This window comes from Sceloporus occidentalis, unplaced genomic scaffold (assembly GCF_023333645.1).
Source record: "Sceloporus occidentalis isolate IW3139 unplaced genomic scaffold, rSceOcc1.0.p SCAF_50, whole genome shotgun sequence".
Taxonomy (NCBI): Eukaryota; Metazoa; Chordata; class Lepidosauria; order Squamata; family Phrynosomatidae; genus Sceloporus; species Sceloporus occidentalis.
This window is the reverse complement of record NW_028317030.1, coordinates 711,359-731,594: the sequence shown is the minus strand read 5'-3', so window position 1 is coordinate 731,594 and position 20,236 is coordinate 711,359. Positions and strand designations below refer to the sequence as shown.

The following is a 20,236-nucleotide window of genomic DNA, read 5'->3' as shown; positions in this document are numbered from 1 at the left end:
AGATTATACATGAAACGCATTTGGCTGGTATTTTCTTATGGCTATTGTTTTGAAATAACCTGGTAATTTCCATAATTACATGATTTAGGAACAAATTGCAGACTTCTGTTTCAAAGAGGTATGAATAAACTGTGAGAGAGTGGTAAAGGCTTTTGTTTCTATTGTATTTTTTAGGAAAAACTTTTTAAGGCATAAACCTCTAATCAGTAGCGTACCTAGCGTGGGGGGGGGGGGCGGTCCGCACCGGATGCCGCTCATCAGGGGGGTGCCAACTTGCCGGCACCCGGCACCCCTCCAGAGACGGACAGTAATGTCCGCCGCTGGAGGAGCAGGCTCGCAAGGGAGCGGTATCGGAGGTGTTTAACAGACCTCCGGCTCCCTTGAGTGATTTTAAGCCGGTTCAAGGGAACCGGCTTAAAATCACTCAAGGGAGCCAGAGGTCTGTTAAAGACCTCCGATATTGCTCCCTTGCGATCTGCGCGGCAACTGCTGCTGTGCTCCGGGGTTTGTTGTCAGATCCCGGCGCACAACACTGAAGCCGCGCCCACCGCTGTCCGTGCCCTCTGAACCCGGAAGAAGACAGAAGAAGTGGAGCGAAGAGGAAGAAAAGTAGCTGACTGCTGTAAGAAGAAAAGAGGAAAGGTAGGAAATCATTCAGTTTGAGTGACAGTGAGAGTGGATTGGTATGTGTGGATTGGTATGTGTGGATTGGTAAGTGTGGATTGGTAAGTGTGGATTGGTATGTGTGGATTGGTATGTGTGGAATCTGTGGATTGCTATGTGTGCATTGGTATGTGTGGATTGGTAAGTGTGGATTGGTATGTGTGGATTGGTATGTGTGGAATCTGTGGATTGCTATGTGTGGATTGGTATGTGTGGATTGGTAAGTGTGGATTGGTATGTGTGGAATCTGTGGATTGGTAAATCTGGATTGGTATGTGTGGAATCTGTGGATTGGTATGTGTGGAATCTGTGGATTGGTATGTGTGGATTGGTAAATGTGGAATCTGGATTGGTATGTGTGGATTGGTATGTGTGGAATCTGGATTGGTAAGTGTGGATTGGTAAATGTGTGAGAGTGATGGGTGTTATGCTGTACCATTTCCAATGTCTTTTTCATTATATAATTATGCTCTAAAGTACATCATAACTCCCATCACTCTATACTGTTCCATACAGTGGCAGAGCTGGGAGACAGAGGCCTTGCACCCTCACCGCAGGACTCCTGAAAGGTAAGTGAACTTCAAAGGGGGGAAAGGGTAGATAGGAGGGGGTAGATAGGGAGAAGGGAGTGAGAGGGGGGGATAGGGTGTAGATAGGGAGAAGGGAGTGAGAAGGGGTAGATAGGGCAGAAGGGGGTGAGAATGGGTAGATAGGGAGAAAGGAGGGTAGCAAGAATATTGAAATAAAGAGTCAGAATGAGAGAGAGAAAATGAATGGATTAATGTGTGGATGAATTGTGTGAATGAGAATGAATTTGTGAGAATGCATCAATGAATACGTGTAAATAATTTGTGTGAAAGAATACATGATTGTGTGAATGAATTGTGTGAATGAAAGTGAATTAGTGAGTGACTGTAATAGTGTTTGTGTTAATCATAGGTGTATAGTTGATTTGTCAAAAAGGCAAAGATGGTATAAGCAGGGTGTTTATGGGACAAAAATGGCACAGGCAGGGTGTTTATGGGACAAAGATGGCACAGGTAGCGTGTTTATGGGACAAAGATGGTGTACACTCGGCTGTTTGGGAACAATGCTGACTCATGCTGGGCTGTTTGGGGGCAAAGATGGCACGTCCTATGTGTGTGTGTAATTTGGGTGCTGGTCAGGTTCTACGTGGGCAATGTGGACGCCCGCTTTGGGGTGTGCAATCTGTGATATATGCCTGTTATTTAGGGGGTTTTATCTATACCTTTTATTGCTGAGTTTTTATGTGATTTCTAGTTGATCTATACCTGTAATGCTGTTTCCGTACATTATTATTGTATATCTGCAAATACGGGATTTGTATGTCTGATTCTATGCCTCCAGTGCTGAGTTCACATGTGAACAATAATAATAACAATATTAATATATATGATTGCTAACAGCAGTCACACTCCTATCATGCCCAGGCAACCAGTACATGCTACTTGGCCAAGTAAATGCTGAATTTTTGGTTTCGGTCCAGAATTTTCATTTTGGTGCATCCCTACTAAGCCAGACACTGAAGTGGTAGGCCTATACCACATCAATGTTTGGCTTAGTATATAGTGATAGGGGTTATGCTGCACTATTTTCAATGTCTGGCTCAGTGTATAGTGATAGGGATTACGCTGTACCACTGTCAATGTCTGCCTCAGTATATAGTGATAGGTGATATGCTGTACGACTGTCATTGTCTGCCTCAGTATATAGTGATAGGTGTTATGCTCTACCCCGTGAATGTCTGCCTCAGTACATAGTAATAGGTGTAATGCTGTACCCATCAATGTCTGCCTCAGTATATAGTGATAGGGGTTATGCTGTACCCTCGTCAATGTCTGCCTCAGTATATAATGATAGGTGTTAAGCTGTACCACCTTCAATGTCTGTGCCAGTATATAACGATAGCAGCTATGCAGTTTTAAAGTGTGTGTGTGGGGGGGGTTCCACATACAGGATCCGTCCCAGGTGCCAAATACTCTAGGTACGCCCCTGCCTCTAATAAACCTATTGGCGTCAATATATGTATTAAAAGAATTAAGTTTAGATGTTGGAGCATATTTTAAACCTTTGCTTAAAACTTTTTTATGATCATCTGTCAAGATTTTATTGCTAAGGTTGAATACACCTATCTCGGGAACCTTCGTTTTTCCCTTGATACGGTGTGCTCCCCATCTATTTCCCCTTCGTCTAAATTTCGTCTGCAATTGTGTGGCGACAAAATATTGGATGGCCATCTGTTTCTCAATCTGGGCTTTTATCTAAAAAAGACTCCGGTTGTGTATGTTCTGCAAATGTATGAAGTCTATTAGAAGTTGGTATATTATTAGGGTTATTAACAGCATGTGAATGAGATGATATAAATGTATTACTAATTGGGACTGTTCTCCATTCCGAGTCAGCTCTCCTCGGTGCATTAGACTGATATAGGGATCCTCTATTTGGTATATTTTTATTTTCGTTATAATGGTCCAACTTAGGGGGTACCTGTTTATTCTGATAATTTTTGGGGGCATTATATCTAGAACAGATGCCTGGGCAATAAAAGTGAACCATTTAAAAATAAACATTCTGTTAGGAAGATTAGTACACAGCCAAGCACCTAATCCCACTACACTTGTGCTAAAACCGGTCCTTCCTCCTTTCAGGACAAGGCTGCAAGGTGCTCACATTATAAAAGTTAGGAGATGTTGGGTCTGCTAGTTGACATTTTGCTGCTAGGGTGTTCACGAAGATGCTGCTTGTAGGAGGAATGCGGTGGATCAGTATGCATGATTGGCCACAATCAGGGACTGGCTGGCGGCCCTAGCTCCAGAAGCATCATGTTCATATTTGCCGCAGGCTGCAAGCCCATTAATCTCTGCCCGTTTCAGGAACTCTTCTGTAGCTGCATTCTCGTTCTCCTTCTTGCCTCGCCAGGCGTTGAGTCAGGGGTCGGCTGGGCCGGGGGGCAATTGCCCCCCAGGCCGCCCGAAATCTAATCTAAACAGCCGCTGGGCACTGATGGCGCTGGCCGGCGCTACTTTAATACTTTTTTTTTAAATTTAATATGGCAAGCCGAATCGGCTATTAAATGAAAAAAAATATAGTATTAAAGCAGCGCCGGCCAGCGGCATCAGCACCCAGCGGCCGTATGCGATGGCCGCCAAGTGATGGGAGCAGCGTGAGGGGTGAAAGCTCCGCCCCCTCGCACTTACCTTTCACCCCTCACGCTGCTTCCATCACTATGCGGCCATCAGATTGTTGGAAATCTAATCTAAACGGCCGCTGGGTGCTGATGCTGCCGGCCGGCGCTACTTTAATACTTTATTTATTTTTAATATGGCAAGCCCGCATAGTGATGGGAGCAGCGTGAGGGGTGAAATGTGAGTGCGAGGGGGCGGAGCTTTCACCCCTCACGCTGCTCCCATCACTATGCGGCCATCAGACTGCTGGAAAACTGATCCAAACGGCCGATGCGTGCTGATGCCGCCGGCCGGAGCTACTTTAATACTTTTTTTTTCATTTAATAGCCTCAGGCTTGCCATATTAATTTTTTTTTTAAAAAAAAGTATTAAAGTAACTCCGGCTGGAGGCATCAGCACCCAGCGGCCGTTTAGATCAGTTTTCCAGCAATCTGATGGCCGCATAGTGATGGGAGCAGCATGAGGGGTGAAAGCTCCGCCCTCTCGCACTCAGTCTGCTGGAGCACCGGATGTCATGTCACTGACATCCTGTATACAGGATGTTGCTACCAGGGGATGGAGGTCTAGACGAAACCCCCCAGAAGTAGAAGGTTAGTAAACCAATTTTATTTTTGTACAAGCTATATAATATTTTTTTTGTATTCGTTAAAAACAAAAAAATAGGTGTGTGTGTAAGTGTGTCCCCAGTGTCACTTCTGTCCCCAATCAGCCCCCCATGTCATTGCTGTCCCCATTCAGCTCCCCAATGTCGTCTCTGTCCCCAATCAGCCCCTCCCAGTGTAATCTCTGTCCCCAATCAGACCCTCCCAGTGTCACCTCTGTCCCCCTTCAGCCCCTGTGTCATTGCTGTCCCCATTCAGCTCTACATTGCCACCTCTGTCTCCAATCAGCTTCTCCCAGTGTCACCTCTGTCCCCCTTCAGCCCCCGTGTCATTGCTGTCCCCATTCAGCTCTTCAGTGTCAGCTCTGTCACCAATCAGCCCACTTTAGGGTATCATCCTGGTAGGGTACTAATATTAGCCTTTACAATTTCCCTGCTGCTGTGTACTATACTTCCCATAATCCTCAGCCAGTATCATGGGGGGCATTTAACTGGCTGAGCATCAGGGGGACATTAGGTTTTGCTTTTTTTTTTTACCATCCTTTGTTGCTATTAAATTTACTTATGTTGAACCACATTTGAATTATATTTGTATTTTTATAATGAATATGCGTTCAGGAAAAGATGGGCATATATGGTGGGCTGATTCGTGGCACAACGGGCCACTTCACTTGACTAGCCCTCCCCTGCGTTGAGTGCAGAGGCCTGCAGCGCACATCCATAGGAGAAAGTAAGGGCCCAAGGCCGAGCCAGAGGACAGTTGTTAATTGCATTAAGGTTAATAAAGGCTTCCTCTTCACTTTGTCCACCAGACAGAAAAGTAACACCTGGTACTGCAGGAGGCACGGTGCGCCGCAGAGCAGTTACAGTAGCCATTGCAATCTCCTGAGAAGTGTTGTTTTTTTGGTTTTTTTTTATATCTTATGACAATACTAGGGCTGCAACTAACGATTATTTTCATAATCGATTAGTTGGCCGATTATTTTTTCGATTAATCGATTAATCGGATAAAAAATGAATGTACAGTTTTCATTTATTTAAAATTATTTAATAAACAAATGATGTTAAATACAAACAGCAGAATAAAAAAAAACTTTGATAAAATGCATTTCTTGTCTTTATTTCCCAACCAGCCCCCCCAATTTATGCACATTTGAGCCCAGGCTTGCCACGCTGCCTCCCCGACATGCCATGCTGCCTCCCACATATGCCACGCTGCCTCCCACATATGCCACGCTGCCTCCCACATGTGTCACTCCACTCTACCCCCACATATGCCACTGTGCCTGATACGCCTTATACCCCCTGATACACCACTCCGTCCTCCCCAGACATGCCACACAGCCCTCCCCACATATGCCTTATATACCTTATACACCCAGATATGTCACTCCGTCCTCCCCAGATATGCCTTATACCTCCCCCCGATATCTCATAGTGCCCTCATAGAGTCACAGACCCGTTCGCATCACACTGACACCATACTTTTATAAATAAGTACTGGGTTAATCTTCACGGCCCCCAGGATTTAGATTCCCCTTAGTCTGCCCCCCTTTACCTCTAACTGCACCTTAAATTAACTTTATTAAATTAATTAAATTAACCCTCAGTCCTCATCATTAAATTAACCCTAAAGACCCCATCAACCACAACAGCCCCTAAATTAACCCTAAACACCCCATTAACCACAACTGCCTCAAATTAACCCCAAACAACCCATTAACCACAGCTGCTCCTATATTAACCCTAAACACCCCATTAACCATAGCTGCCCCTAAATTAACCCTAAACACCCTATTAACCATAACTGCCCCTAAATTAACCCTAAACACCCCATTAACCATAGCTCCCCCTAAAATAACCCTAAACACCCCATTAACCATAGCTGCCCCTAAATTAACCCTAAACACCCTATTAACCATAACTGCCCCTAAATTAACCCTAAACACCCCATTAACCATAATTGCCCCTAAATTAACCCCCACCTCCCCTAACTTTCAGCAGCCCAAATATTAATTTTATACTTACAGTTAGATGAGTGTCACAGCCATGTGGTTCTGGCCTTCTGGGAGAAGGAAGGGGCGGGGCCAGTTGTCACAGTGATTACAGGGAGGGACTGGTAAGTAGGAGCTGCTGCTGTGAGTCAGACTAAATGGATTATATAATGAGGGGTATTTTTCAGAGCGTTTGCTCTGAAAAAACCCTCATTTTATAATCGATAAAAATTGATTCAACTAATCGATAATGAAATTCGTTGGCAACGATTTTTATTATCGATTATTATCGATTTTATCGATTAGTTGTTGCAGCCCTAGACAATACAATAGCATACTTTACACTACAGCAACACAAACAACAACAGCAAAAAGAAAAAAAAAAGAAGAGGAAGAAAGAAAAAAAAGAAATAGAAAAACAGGCTTATGGAAAAGGAGAAGGAAGTATAGTCTCTAAATCTCCCTAGCTTTGTGAATTCCAGCATTTCAGAGTTCCAGGGAGGGGGGAATCTAGTGCCCTGCAAAAGCTTGGTTCTAGTTCAGGGCATCTCATCCTGTTGTAGCATCACCAGACAATTCTCCCATACTTTATATCTTTGTAAGGATATCATATTCATTCTGCTAATCCCCATTTCCAAGAAAAACAAGAAAGAGAGTCCATACTGGATAAAAAAAATTGCCAGTATCGCTCTCTTGTGAAAAGTTGTGACAAAGCACTCGCTCTGCACTAACTGAAGCTCCCAAAGAGCAACTCAGGCGGATTAGGCTGGATCCTTCCTACCATGACAGGGCGTGAGAGGGAGAGAAAAAAAAAATGAAGTTCATCTCTCATATGTACAGTTTTAAATCCCTAAACATAAGAGAATAAAGTATATCATAAACAGTGTATTGAAGCATACATTAGTTGGTTTCATCTCCCTATATACAATCCTAAATCTTAATCACAGAAAATACAATATATTCTTAGTACAGCAGTGTAGTAAAACAAAATTTGATTCAATTCTTCTCTCATATAAAAGGAGATATACTTGTACGATATATGTTAACCAATAAAAGCATCAAATATAAATTCATTTCACCTTTCTTGTATAAAAAAAAAATACAAATAAAAAAAAAAATACAAATAAATAAAAAAATAAAAATCACAACCCCTCATCGCCCACGGCGTGCCGCATCTTCTCATTGCGCACAGCGTGGTGGACGGAAAAACGTCTACTCGCACAGCGTATGGGATGAAGGATAGAGAGTCATATGTAGATCGTCTTGGATTTCTCCCCTGGCATAATTGCGAGAAATGGAGTTCATCTCCTTCTTGTTGTCAGTCTCTTGCTTCCAAACCGGTTCGTTATACAATAAAAAACCCAGATAAAAATAAAGCTTATTCAACAATCACAATTAGAAGTCTCTTATTGTTATTGCTTATCTTTTGGTGGTGTATTTTTTAGCTAGATGTAAAAACAGATAAAATGTCTTGACGAAGTGCGTATGTATAGAGACTTATTCACGAGTACAGTACAATTCATATTCATAAATCATTATATTATATGAATATATTTATAAATCATTATACATTACCCATTACATTTCTTTCTTTTTTTTTTTTTAATTAGAAGGACGAAAAAATTTACTCATAAATGTGAGGACATCGAGATCAGTATTCAGTCCTCCTGTCTTGTGTGTCTGGAACTTGAATATCTTTAACATAATAGCAAAGAAGCTACAAGGCTGTAATGTGATAGAAAATGTGAGGGTATAACGTTTACAAACTAGACTTAAAAAGTAAATAGAAGTATAAAAGTATAGTTTTAAAATAAAATAAAAAAGGTTTTGGAAGATTTAGTTTTTTCTTGAACCCACTAGTTTGCTTCTCTATTGTGGTTTAAAAATCAGTAAGCTGTGAACACACAAAGCAGGTAAATTTGAAGTCCTAATAATTATGTGACATGACCATTGTACGACCAGCCACAACAATATTACTATATATGGAAATATGTAAAGTAAGCAAATGTGATGTTTCATTTATTTGAAAATCTAAAGTAGCAGTTGTCAAAAAAGGTTCTTATGTATTAATGTATTTTTATTTGTCTTTAGAACATGTTTTCTATGGATGTCTTTTCTTGTTATCTGGTTGGGAATCATGTTATCGGCAATATTGTCAAACTGACGGTATTGGGCGCAGCCAGTTATTACACCGCCAAATGGATGATGCATGCCTTCGATTCAACCAGAAAACCGGAACCAGAAGATGAACCTCAGATAGAGGTATGGAACTTTTTTCTTAATAACTTTGACAACAGAAAATACTAGTAAAGTCTATAGAAAGAAGGGGTAACAATGTTCCCTAAAAGATAAAATCCTGTGATTGTAAACGGGATCTACAGATATCAGTATTTACCTCAGTTCTCCAAAGCTATGTGCAGTGATCATCCATGAATCTCACCAGGTGGACCTCACACGGGAAAGGGTTTTAATAGCATTGCCTGAGATGTGGTATTCTTGGTGGGATCCTTAGTTAATCATTTTAAAATACGGTACTTATTTTTATTCTTTTGGTATCTTGTAGGCTAAACAACCGATGAGACAGATTGGAGGAAAAACTGTCAGTCTGACGCAATCCGAAATGTGCATCGCCGCACAGTTAGTGGGCCCACTCAACATGGAGGTAAGGGAAAAGGTTACATGGAAAGAAGTAAACTGGGGAAGGAAGGACCAGGACAGTGAAGAAACCTGTATATATCCTTTTAAACCCCCATTACTTTATAGTGCTATTCCTTTTTGCTTTGTCTAATATTTCTAGGGTTGCATTGTAGAAGCAGTTTTACAATTGTGTTTATTCCCTGTAGGTGACCTGGAGTGACATCGCAGGTCTTGACAATGTCATCGAGGCCCTAATAACCAGCGTCATCCTCCCTATAAGAAAGAGACACCTGTTTCCAAAATCCAGGCGGATGCAGCCTCCTAAAGATATTGCTCAAACCCTGTATGCGGGACTTTTTGGGTTGAATCTGTTTCACTTATTAAGGCTTAAGGTGCTCCATTCATGACTTAGTTTATATGTACAAAGATTATCTATATGGAAGCAATTTGGTGAGCCACAAGGCTGTCCAATTCTGGCCCTCAGGCAGTTACCGTCAGGATATCCTTAGACTCGGTAGAGTTATAGAGACACCTGCTCTGTTCACCAGTAAATTGAAAGTACATTTTATCTGTACTTCTTTTTACCTGTAGCTGATTGTGCTGTTTGCGCTCACTGCAAGGGAGTTAACATAATGGTATCTCTATCTGGGCAGGTTTCTTTGCAGTTAGGCTGTATAATTATATCTAGATAGGTTAGTAACTGTGTAGTTATGAGAGGTGGCAAACAAAAGGCACAAAAAAGCACAGAAATAAGTAAATGAGGTGCAAAACCTCCCAACCTGTGCGTAACAGGTAGCAGAAAATGTATTTGTAGGCGGTGCAAAATATAAGAGTAAACTATAAAATCTGATACCTGAAGTAAAAAAGTAGAAATCTACTTTAACATAATATGAAAAGGACTTGGTACAGAACGTACGAATCACGCAGGTAAATGTTGCAGAGAAGTAGACAGTGTTACTGAGATCAACAATGTTTCGGCTTGGTAGCCTTTGTCAAGGGTAATCTGCAGAGTGACTTGGAGTGGTGCCAGTTCTTCTTTTTATGTCCCTCTTATATTATGTTACAATACATTTTGACGTTTTAGCTTGGCATAAGATTGCTGCGGTATCATTTATTTGTATTATAGTATGCACCTCCAAGAAATACTTTCAAATATTTAAAAGGTTATACATTCTTGCTAAACAAAACACCAGAAGGATGGCTTTTTTTTGGGGGGGGGGGGGTTATTTCTTTGTAATGCTTTCTTTCAAACTTATATAATTAACTATTAGAAGCTCTTACTCCAGACTGCAATATGCAGAAATGTGCTTGATCGGAGGCTATGTTCACTTGGTACCCTTTATATTTTTAAGCAGATTAAATTACTGGAGCCTTTAAATATATTATTTGAATATTGTTTAATTACTAAAGGTACGCCTATTGTATAAATAAATGCACTGTTTTTTATACAGGTGTCCTTCTTTATGGACCTCCAGGTTGTGGAAAGACTCTCATTGCCAAAGCCACAGCCAAAGAAGCCGGATTGCCGGTTTATTAATCTCCAGCCATCCACCCTGACCAACAAGTGGTATGGAGAGTCTGAGAAACTAGCAGCTGCTGTGAAGCTCCAGCCAACTATCATTTTCATCGATGAAATCGGTAAGTTGCACTTGGAAGTCACCAATCTCTAGCCATGCCAAATGGTGTATGTATTAGACTTCAATGTGATATTAGACAACTGGTGCCCAATCAATGGGCATTAATGAGTCTTTTTATACATTCATCATGCTTGACTTTTTCTTTCTCTCCACACAGGCTCTTTCCTTCGAAGTCGTTCCATGAGTGACCATGAAGTGACGGCCATGATGAAAGCCCTGTTCCTAAGCCGTTGGGACGGGCTGGAGACAGGCCACAATTGTCAGGTAATATCTCGTTGGCATTACCTTAATATTTTTTATAAGCAAATCTTCCAAACTAGAGTACATTGTTTAGGATTTTAGGCTAGAGAACACACAGATAAGATGTGTATCCAACACTTTAAAAATACAGATTGCGTGCATAAGTGTAGTCCCTAAAGGATTTTTGAGGCTCTGGGATTTGGAGAAGAAACCACACATCATTCATTCTAGATTTATCATATTTTTTCAACACATTTTTCCTACCATATAGTATTTCTTATGTTTCACTTTTGTTGTATTTTCATAGGTTATTATCATGGGGGCCACTAACCGACCTTAGGACATCGATCCAGCAATACTGCCTGATACCTGATTAATACCTGATTAAGAAACCAGTATGTAGCTAAAATGTCTTTTTAAAGGAAATCCTCATGTTAAACTGGTGTATATCCATCTTCTAAATAATCTCAATACATCAACCTGCAAAAAATGTTGCATGACAAATAGAACTTTAGTAAAAAGAGGAGTTGTTTATATTTTAATACAAACCCATTTTATGACCTGCATTAAACTTTTAGTAGCTATTGTTTAAATACACAAGTTTTCCAGCCGGTTTTAAACCAAGTCACTATTGTTACGATAAATAATGAAGATAATTAGAACTTGCGGTTCTCTTAGATAGTGATGTATGGATCAAATGCTACTAATACTAAATGCTACTGAAGAAACAAGGTTATTTAAAGTTTGTTTTAGCCACTCCATAACTATGAATTCTTCATATATTTTCCCATTCCTATACTTCAAAATGCATTCTTGTTGGGATTAACAGGACTAATTAGTAATAGTTTTTCTACAATGCTGTTTTCATCTTTTTTGTTTCTAGTCTACGGCACAGCGTCAATCAATTCTCAGTCTCATCTTGGAAAATGAAAATGTAAGCAACTTATACTTTGATATATGTGATTTTTATGTAATGGTTGACTATTCCACCAATGGCCTAAGAACCGTCCTGCTCAGCTGGAACTGCCTCAGATAGTCACCCCTTTCCACAACATACTGTCAAAAATCATAAAGCCACCATTCTCTGGCTACTGGTATAATATCAATCTTTTACAAGATTCCTAGGCAATTGCAATCTTTTTGCACAATGCATTTTCAGTTGGACTCGATTCTTCTCAGTCTTGTTTGACTCTTTTCCTTTCCCTAAATGTTTAGAAAAACACGCCCTTGTTTACTCCTTATGAATCTATATCACCCGGCTTTGGTCTCTTGATAGTTATTTAAATGACACTGGGGAAAATCACCAATTAATTGTCCTTATGTGTCCTAATATGTTTTCTTTAGGTGAATGAAGATGTAGACCTGAGTGAAATTGCCGACTACACCGATGGATTCTCAGGAAGTTATCTGAGGGAAATATGCCGCGATGCCGCTCTGCTTTCCCTCAAAGAACATGCAGACAGCCATTCAGACGATGGGTATGTGTCACCTCTCTTTCTTATATTCATGTATTGCATTTGAATCCCCTATGTAATGTTTTTTGGCTAATGGTAAACATAAGAAAAGCCTTTGTGTCCAGTGACACAAAATACTGACGTGACAAAGTCAAAGCAAGATGTGCCATTTTGACATAGTAAGTGGGCACACTCTGTCCTTCTCAGAGGAGAAACCCACATAGACCTCCTGTTTTTTTTGTCCCACTGAATTATTGAGTGAATACAGTCCAGAGAACTTTACAACTTCATATTGTAGAGTTAGCTCCACCAAGTGAATCATTGTAACATTTCTCAGCATCTTCACACTTTGTAAACTCAACTCGCAGTAAGTTAGATTTCAGAGTGACAATGAGCTGATAACAAAACTATGCCCACTGACAAGCTATTTTTATTTTTTCTTTTCCAGCTTTTGTCAGGATAGTGTAAAAATAGGACGGCTCCACTTACATAAGGCAACAGAAATAATGTGCATGTTCCAGGAACCAATGAGCCAGGGAATCGGCATGCTGTCCTAATACACGAAGCCTAATGGATTTAGAGATAACCAAGACGTATTGGTTCTTAAGTTGGACTCATAGGATTATTATTAGTAATAGTATTGTTAGTTATAAGTTGTAAATTGTAGTTTGAATAAAGTAAGTTAAGGCCAAGAGCAGTGTTATCTTTCTGTTTAAGGTTGTGTGTGTGTGTCTTCTATAAAATAGTGTGAATAGTTTTCCTCTTAAGACGCTTAAGTCAATAACAGAGCTGCAGAACCTGCGTGTGTTATATAAATGTAATTTAATAGTCCAAAAACATACGCATTTTATTCCGGAAACTAAATGAGTGCATTTCTCATGTGTGTATGAGGACAAGGGTATGTACTTATGTTATAGGTTTACAGGGAAAAGAAAAGCTATGCGTGGTAACATTTCATTGTACAGGGCAAGAAAATTAGCCTAGAAGGAAGGATATATATTCCTTCTTAATGATCATGAAAAGTAAAACCAAATCTCTTGTTCTTCTGCGCCATTCATAGACTAGCGCAAACGTCCAGTCCTGTGAAGGCTTAACGTATGGACAAAATTCTGATAAAATGCAGACTAGCATTGTTAGAAATACTTTAAAGCTCTACAGAAATGAATTGTCACAGTCTTATCCACTTAAACATGGCTGAGGCCTTCAGAAAACGTTATTAAGGCAAGCGAGAAGATACTATAAAAACAGTGAACAGAGACATCCAGAAACATCACCACCTACTGATGGAACAGTATATAAAACATAAACTGGAGACAATAGTTGTTGCGACAGACTTAAAAGACACAGTGTTCCAAGATGCATACAATATGCACTTTTCAAGTCTAGGAGTCTATAAAACATTTTCACTTGAATAAAGTGTTATAAGTTATTGAGTTTGCTTTGGTTGAAAAAATCTAATATATATATGCTCAGGAGTCACTCATCACAGCCCTCTTTCGCCTCATCTTTTTGTCTGTTGCATAGAGTTCTTTGTTGAACCGATCAGATGTATTGAGAAAAGAGGGATCACCAGGTCCCGACGTCGGATCAAGTCGCTTTTTGGAACGCAACATCCTCGGACCATGAGCTCTCAATTGGTATACCGGGATTGATGCACGAAATAGAGACTTTTTGTCGTGTGGGCATTGCTGGACATATAACTGTATGGAGGCACTGGGCTGTCTGGTCGTTGATGGGATTATACTCCTGATCCAAATATGTTGTCTATAGATATACATATGTTTGATGTTCTCAATAAAGTCAGTTCCTGTTTTACCTCAATACGCGTTCTGTCTTATTATTGGGACAAGCCTCGGTGCTGTCCTTGTAAGGACAGTAATGAACTATATCGCTACGCTCCAGTGCCACTAAGGTTCATGAGGAGCGGTGTTTCCTGCTGTCTTCGGTGCTAGCTCCACCTCACGGTTGAAGTCTTGTATTCCTGGTAGCTATGGGGAAAAGGAAACAGCCTCTGGAGGGTGTACCCAGTTGGGGTATGGGTAGGTCCCGTCACATTGGTGCTTCCGGAGGGTGATTTTACCACTCGCAAGATGGCGGCGCGTCCTTATAACAAAGATGGAAAAGTTTACTAGAGGGTCTCCAGACCCTCTTGAGAACTCTGGCTCCACTTGCAGGTTAAATACAGCTACTGCATTCAACCATACAAGTCAATGGAGCCCAGCTTTCTAATCACAATGTGAAAAAAAAAATTAGTAACATTTTAAAATAATTATGCATCAGAGGAACCATCCAGTTCCATCAAAATGTAAAAAAAGTCCAAAAACAAATATGCCCCTAATAAAAAATACATTTTTTGAATGAGCCTATGAAGAAAATTCAAGTATATATCCGGGGTATTTTTATTATGGGAAGAGATTTTAACTGTATAGCTGACCCGGACAAGGATAAAATGACTTTAGAACATGGTCTGGCAAGATGTTTCAAAGAACTTTTTGGGAAATATAGACTGTATGTTTTGTGGCGGACATTACATCCAGAAGATCGAGATTATACATATTACTCTTACTGTCACCATTCATTCTCCAGTATAGATATGATCCTAGTTAACGTTTTGTCAATTAGAGAATGTAGGAAAATATGGATAAAGTAGATCTCAATTATGTTAGAATTAAAGGTAACTAATAACATGATAAAACCTTCCTGGAGATTAAATAAAAATGTATTGAAGGATGAAATATATAATAATTACTTAACAACTTGTGGATGAAAATAAACCTTGTGATACAACATACATAAATACTAGGTGCACATTTAAAAGCGTCATTCGTGGACATCTGATTTTATGTGGATCTATGTAATCTTCCAGATAATAGACATAAATGAGACTTAATAAATAAATATCTACAATCCACTAAAATCCTAAACATCTTGATATGTAAAGAGTTAAAGTAAAAGCATTTTAAATACGCAAGAGGTGTCTAATTAAAAAAAAATGAATGGTTTTATGGGGTAAATTGGAGTGGTCGGGTTCAAAGATAGGACTGATCAAAATGGGGAACGAGAGCGCACTATACAAATGTGCCCTTTTAGCCCCAAACACACACATGGGGGGTATCACTGTACTCAGGAGAAGTTCCTGAACACATATTGGGTTGTTGTTTGATAGTGACGTAAACCTGGAGCTATAAACAGAGCCAGCCTTAAGTGTTCTGGCGCAATGTGCGGACTACTGATCTGATGCCCCCTTCTCAATACCCCCCACTGCCCCTTCTCTTTATCCCCCTGCCCGTTCTCACTACCCCCTGTGCCCCTTTCTCAATATCCCCCCGCCCCTTCTAACTATCTACTCCCTCTCCCTACTTCTTATTATCCTTACAGAGTCACGGAGAGTAAGGGGTGCCAAGCGGTTCCTGAAAACTTCACGAGCAACCGCTCACCACCCCTGCCTGGGACTTAAATTAAAGCATCGTTTTCTTTTGTTGTTTTTTTTACTTTATTTAACATGAAGGATGTTAAGTAAAGATGTTTTTTAAAAAAAACAAACAAAAAAAACGATGTATTAATTTAAGTCCTCGGCAGGCGCCCCTGCTGCATGCTATAGTTACATAGTTATATAGGCTGAAAAAAGACATGCGTCCGTCATGTTCAGCCTTTCCTATATTAGTTAATTTGTTGCTGTTGATCCAAAAGAAGGCAAAAAAACCCAGTTTGGCTCTTTCCATTTTCTCCTTGGATCAATAAGCTGTTTCCCCATAATTAAAGATTATATCCCCCAAGTATCCATACAGTTGCTGTTTAAACGTCTGTACAGACTCAGATTAAATTACATCTGCAGGCAGAGAATTCCACATCCTTATTGTCCTTACTGTAAAAAACCCTTTCCTCTGCTTTAGACTAAATCTGCTTTCTTCCTGTCTAAATGCATGACCACGTGTCCTGTGCATATTCCTGTTTATGAACAGATTTCCACACAATGGTTTGTATTGGCCCCAAATATATTTATATAAAGCTATCATATCCCCTCTGAGGCGCCGTTTTTCTGAACTAAACAGATTTAAATTTGTTAACCTTTCCTCAATTTGTTTTTCTTCCTGGATCTATAACTGTTTTTCTGCTTGGACCTTTTTTTCTGGAAAACACAAAAAGAAAGTTCCCTGCGGGTCTCTATTGGAAACCCACGCACCTATGGTATATAGTCTCTCATGCGTCTTCATAGGTTCCTTTAAAGTAAATAGCAATTTATTACAGTTATCAAAGCTTGTACATTCGGATCATAATCTTTTCACAGAAAATCTTGTTTTGATCTTGCTCGCTCTTGCCCCGAGTATATCATATCCCCAATCTCGACTAGCTGTTGTCCACATAGCATAATCCCAACCAAGGCATGATGTTATACTTCGTTTTCCAGGGGGCTTTTCGGGCATCCGGCATATATATAAATACGGCTTTAGCATAGTTTCTTGCTTGCCCAATATTTTTACAATGAATTAATTTACACAGATCAATGACAATGCAACTATCTCCTGTTAATAAAAAAGTCAGATTTTGTGCTTTGGTATCTTCCCATCTGGTCACCTTCTTGTTCTCATCCCACTTAGCATTAGCATTAGAATAAGGAATTACTGTAAAAACATCAGTCACTACCCAAAAAACTATAAGCAGGCACCACCCCTTCATCCTACCTGGCCGTCAACTCAGGGTTTGGGGAATGGATTTCTTTACTGGTTTGAGACGAGTCCAACCTATCGTCTGGACCCCCCTTTGTACCCAGACTTAATGAGTGACTACCAGCAAGTGGTGTTAGCTTCTTACAGTGTGACTGCTGTATCCAACAACTCCTCTCAGCTTACACACCGTGGGGTGGTTAGTAGAACTTGGTACGGTCTTTCCCACCTCGGTGATGACCAATTCTTTCGTTTGATTATCCTTATTAGTACCCAATCTCCAAAGCAACGTTCAATTTCTCAGGAATTGGCTCTTATGTTTCTGGAAGAGAATTAACAGTTTTTATTGATCTGGTATTCAACATTTTTGCCATATAATCTGCTAGGGTCAATTCCCTTTCATCATTTGCTTCTTTTACCTTTATCTGTGGCAAACTATAGGGTCTCCCATACATTACTTCAAATGGGGTGAGGCCTTGCTTATTGGGTGTAATACGCATACTCAATTTTACCATAGGTAGGCAAGAAATTCTTCTCAGTTTCTGCCATGGTCTTTTTTTAATTTATTCTTTATTGTTCCAATGTTTCTTTCCACCAACCCTGCTGACTGAGGATGATAGGCGCAATGATTCTTTAACTGTATACCAAATACTTGTGCAAATCTGGAGATTAGTTGATTGACAAAATGAGGCCCATTGTCACTATATATTCTTTCTGGTATTTCAAATACCAACATTTTTATCCTTCTGTCCCTTTCCCTTACTGTGGAATATCCCCATAATACAATCTCACCGCAATGTCAAAAAAGACAGAAAAAAGAAAATCTTTCTGTATTTATAAGATACCACGTCTGGACAGAGTGAAACAGAGAGCTCTTGGTATTTATAAGATACCACTTATTGACAGAGTGAAACAAAGGACCTCTGTATTTATGAGATACCGCTTCTAGACAGAATGAAACAAAGGACCTCTGTAATTATAAGATACCGTACATAGACAGTAGAGGTAGGAAAATTGCTTTCGCAGCGAAGTTGTTCACTTGCAATCCCAGCACTTGATCACAGAGAGCTTCTCACAAATGCCGGGGGGCGTATTAACAACAACCTTATTCACTGTTCGTTCGCCGTAAAAGACTCCTGAACAGTCATTCACACAGACAGAGTCATTCAGACATGATTTGTGACATGGGTTGGTATAGCTGTCCCTGGACCATAAGAGTTCTTCTCTTTAAGGTCTTGTGATGCTCTTTCACAATAATACAAGCTGCAAGCAACCCCAACAGTATTACCACAATCACAAACAACAACAATTCGTTATCACAAAAATAATGACTAACTATCTGTGCACATTTCTCCTGATCAGCCTCATATTACTCCAAGTAATATTTCTCATTGTCGAATGCATACGCAGTTATTTATTTCAGTAGTCCCTGACAGACTTTGACCACTTATAATATTTCCCAGAAATATTTTTCCTACTCACATTTCTGAAGAGAAGACCGTCATAAACTTTCGGGAGGACGCTGCCGGTTTCAGGGACGATGTCGCGAAGTGCCTCTGGTTAACAGCAATCTTAGCTGGAGGACTTATATTATTACCCCAGATGCAGATCCTCGAGGTGTGGTTCCTCAGGACCGTCGTCCCTGTCTCCGGTCAGGACCTCCTCACACAGGGCAACAAAATGTTGGTTGAATTAATGGTCGAATTCTCCTCAGAAAGAGTTTTCCTTTATTTAGATCATGCGCATAATCGACACAAGGCACACAAGAAACAAAAGTCGAAGCGTTGTCTGATTACATGTTTGGATTACATGGTTTATATAACCTCTTATCTATTTCTAATAGCATGCTTCATTCTGATTGGTTACCTTTCAAGCAAGTTACACCTCTTTAAGCTGCATAATTAAGAATGGCCTAGACTTGACCCTTTGCACATATATATATGTAGAACATAGAGTAGACGTTTTGGCGTGAACTCGTGCATATATCATAGACTAGACATTTTCTACTTTCTTATGTCTTTGTCAGAAATACTATTTATGATAACACACGCATTTTTCTAACACCATAACTATAATGCTCCATTCCTTTTATTAATTTTGTAGCCCGCCTCTGCACCCTTTCTAGTGCCATGATATCCTTCTTTAGAATAGGTGCCCAAAATTGCATAGCATATTCAAGGTGCGGCCTTACCATTCATTAATACAGAGGCAAAATTATATTTTTAATCCCGCAAATTGATGCCCCTTTTAATACATGACAATACCTTACTGGCCTTAGCAACTGCTGACTGACATTGCACATTGTTTCCTAGTTTGTTGTCTATAACAGTTCCCAAATTTAGGGTGTAGGTTGCTTGTGCATTCCCTACCCCGAAGTGCATAACTTTACATTTATCTACATTGAATTTCATCTGCCATCTGTGTGCCCAGTCCCCAGTCTATCTAGATCCCTCTGCAGCACTGTAATATCTCGATCACACTGCATTACTTTACCTAGTTTAGTGTCATCCGCCAAAACACAGAAACATGACTTTCAATGCCTATTGCCAGGTCATTTATAAATATGTTGAATAAAATTGGTCCCAGAACAGAACCCTGAGGGACACCACTTTTGACCAGCTCGAAAATTTACCATTTATAACAACTCTCTGTTCTCTATCTCTAAGCCAAGGTTCTACCTGAGCACAAGAATTTGCATCTAGACCAATTTCCTGCAGTTTGAATACTAACCTATTGTGTGGAACCGTCTCAAACGCCTTGGCAAAATCCAAGTAGATTACATCCACTGCAACCCCCTGATCTATACTTTGACTTACTTCTTTGTAGAATGCAATTAAATTAGTTTGACAGGACCTATGTTTCATAAAACCATGCTGATTTTTGCTAATAATACTGTTCTTCCCAATGAATTCTTTTTTTTTTTTTTAAAGATTTTATTACATATAAAATTTGACCATTACAAACATATAACAAGACAAGATCTTACATTTCTATGTCTCAAGAGTAAAATTTTACGAAATAAAATATCTGACATACATACAATGACAGTAAATTGAGATTATCATAATCTGATATTATAACCAGAGCTGCGGGAGGGAGGAAGAGAAAATATCATAAAATTACTAATATTGAAAATAATA

The 20,236-nt window shown here is 39.9% G+C and overlaps 1 protein-coding gene across 1 annotated transcript; it reads left to right on the top strand.

Moving 5' to 3' along the window:
• The first annotated feature begins 8,407 nt into the window (after positions 1-8,407).
• On the top strand, positions 8,408-18,787 carry LOC149288589 (outer mitochondrial transmembrane helix translocase-like). The gene is made up of 9 exons (XM_089491337.1): positions 8,408-8,461; positions 8,556-8,726; positions 9,028-9,126; positions 9,308-9,493; positions 10,553-10,739; positions 10,896-11,002; positions 11,862-11,912; positions 12,323-12,456; positions 18,589-18,787. The coding sequence occupies exons 1-9, from the start codon at positions 8,408-8,410 to the stop codon at positions 18,785-18,787; spliced, it is 1,188 nt and encodes a 395-aa protein (XP_089347463.1).
• The last annotated feature ends 1,449 nt before the right edge of the window (positions 18,788-20,236 follow it).

Excerpts from the sequence above, each read along its gene's own strand:
- LOC149288589 (XM_089491337.1), top strand. The coding sequence starts at position 8,408 with ATGACCATTGTACGACCAGCCACAACAATATTACTATATATGGAAATA. Across the intron at positions 11,913-12,322 it reads TCATCTTGGAAAATGAAAAT|GTGAATGAAGATGTAGACCT; the intron begins GTAAGCAACTTA and ends TGTTTTCTTTAG. Across the intron at positions 12,457-18,588 it reads GACAGCCATTCAGACGATGG|AGAAGACCGTCATAAACTTT; the intron begins GTATGTGTCACC and ends ACATTTCTGAAG.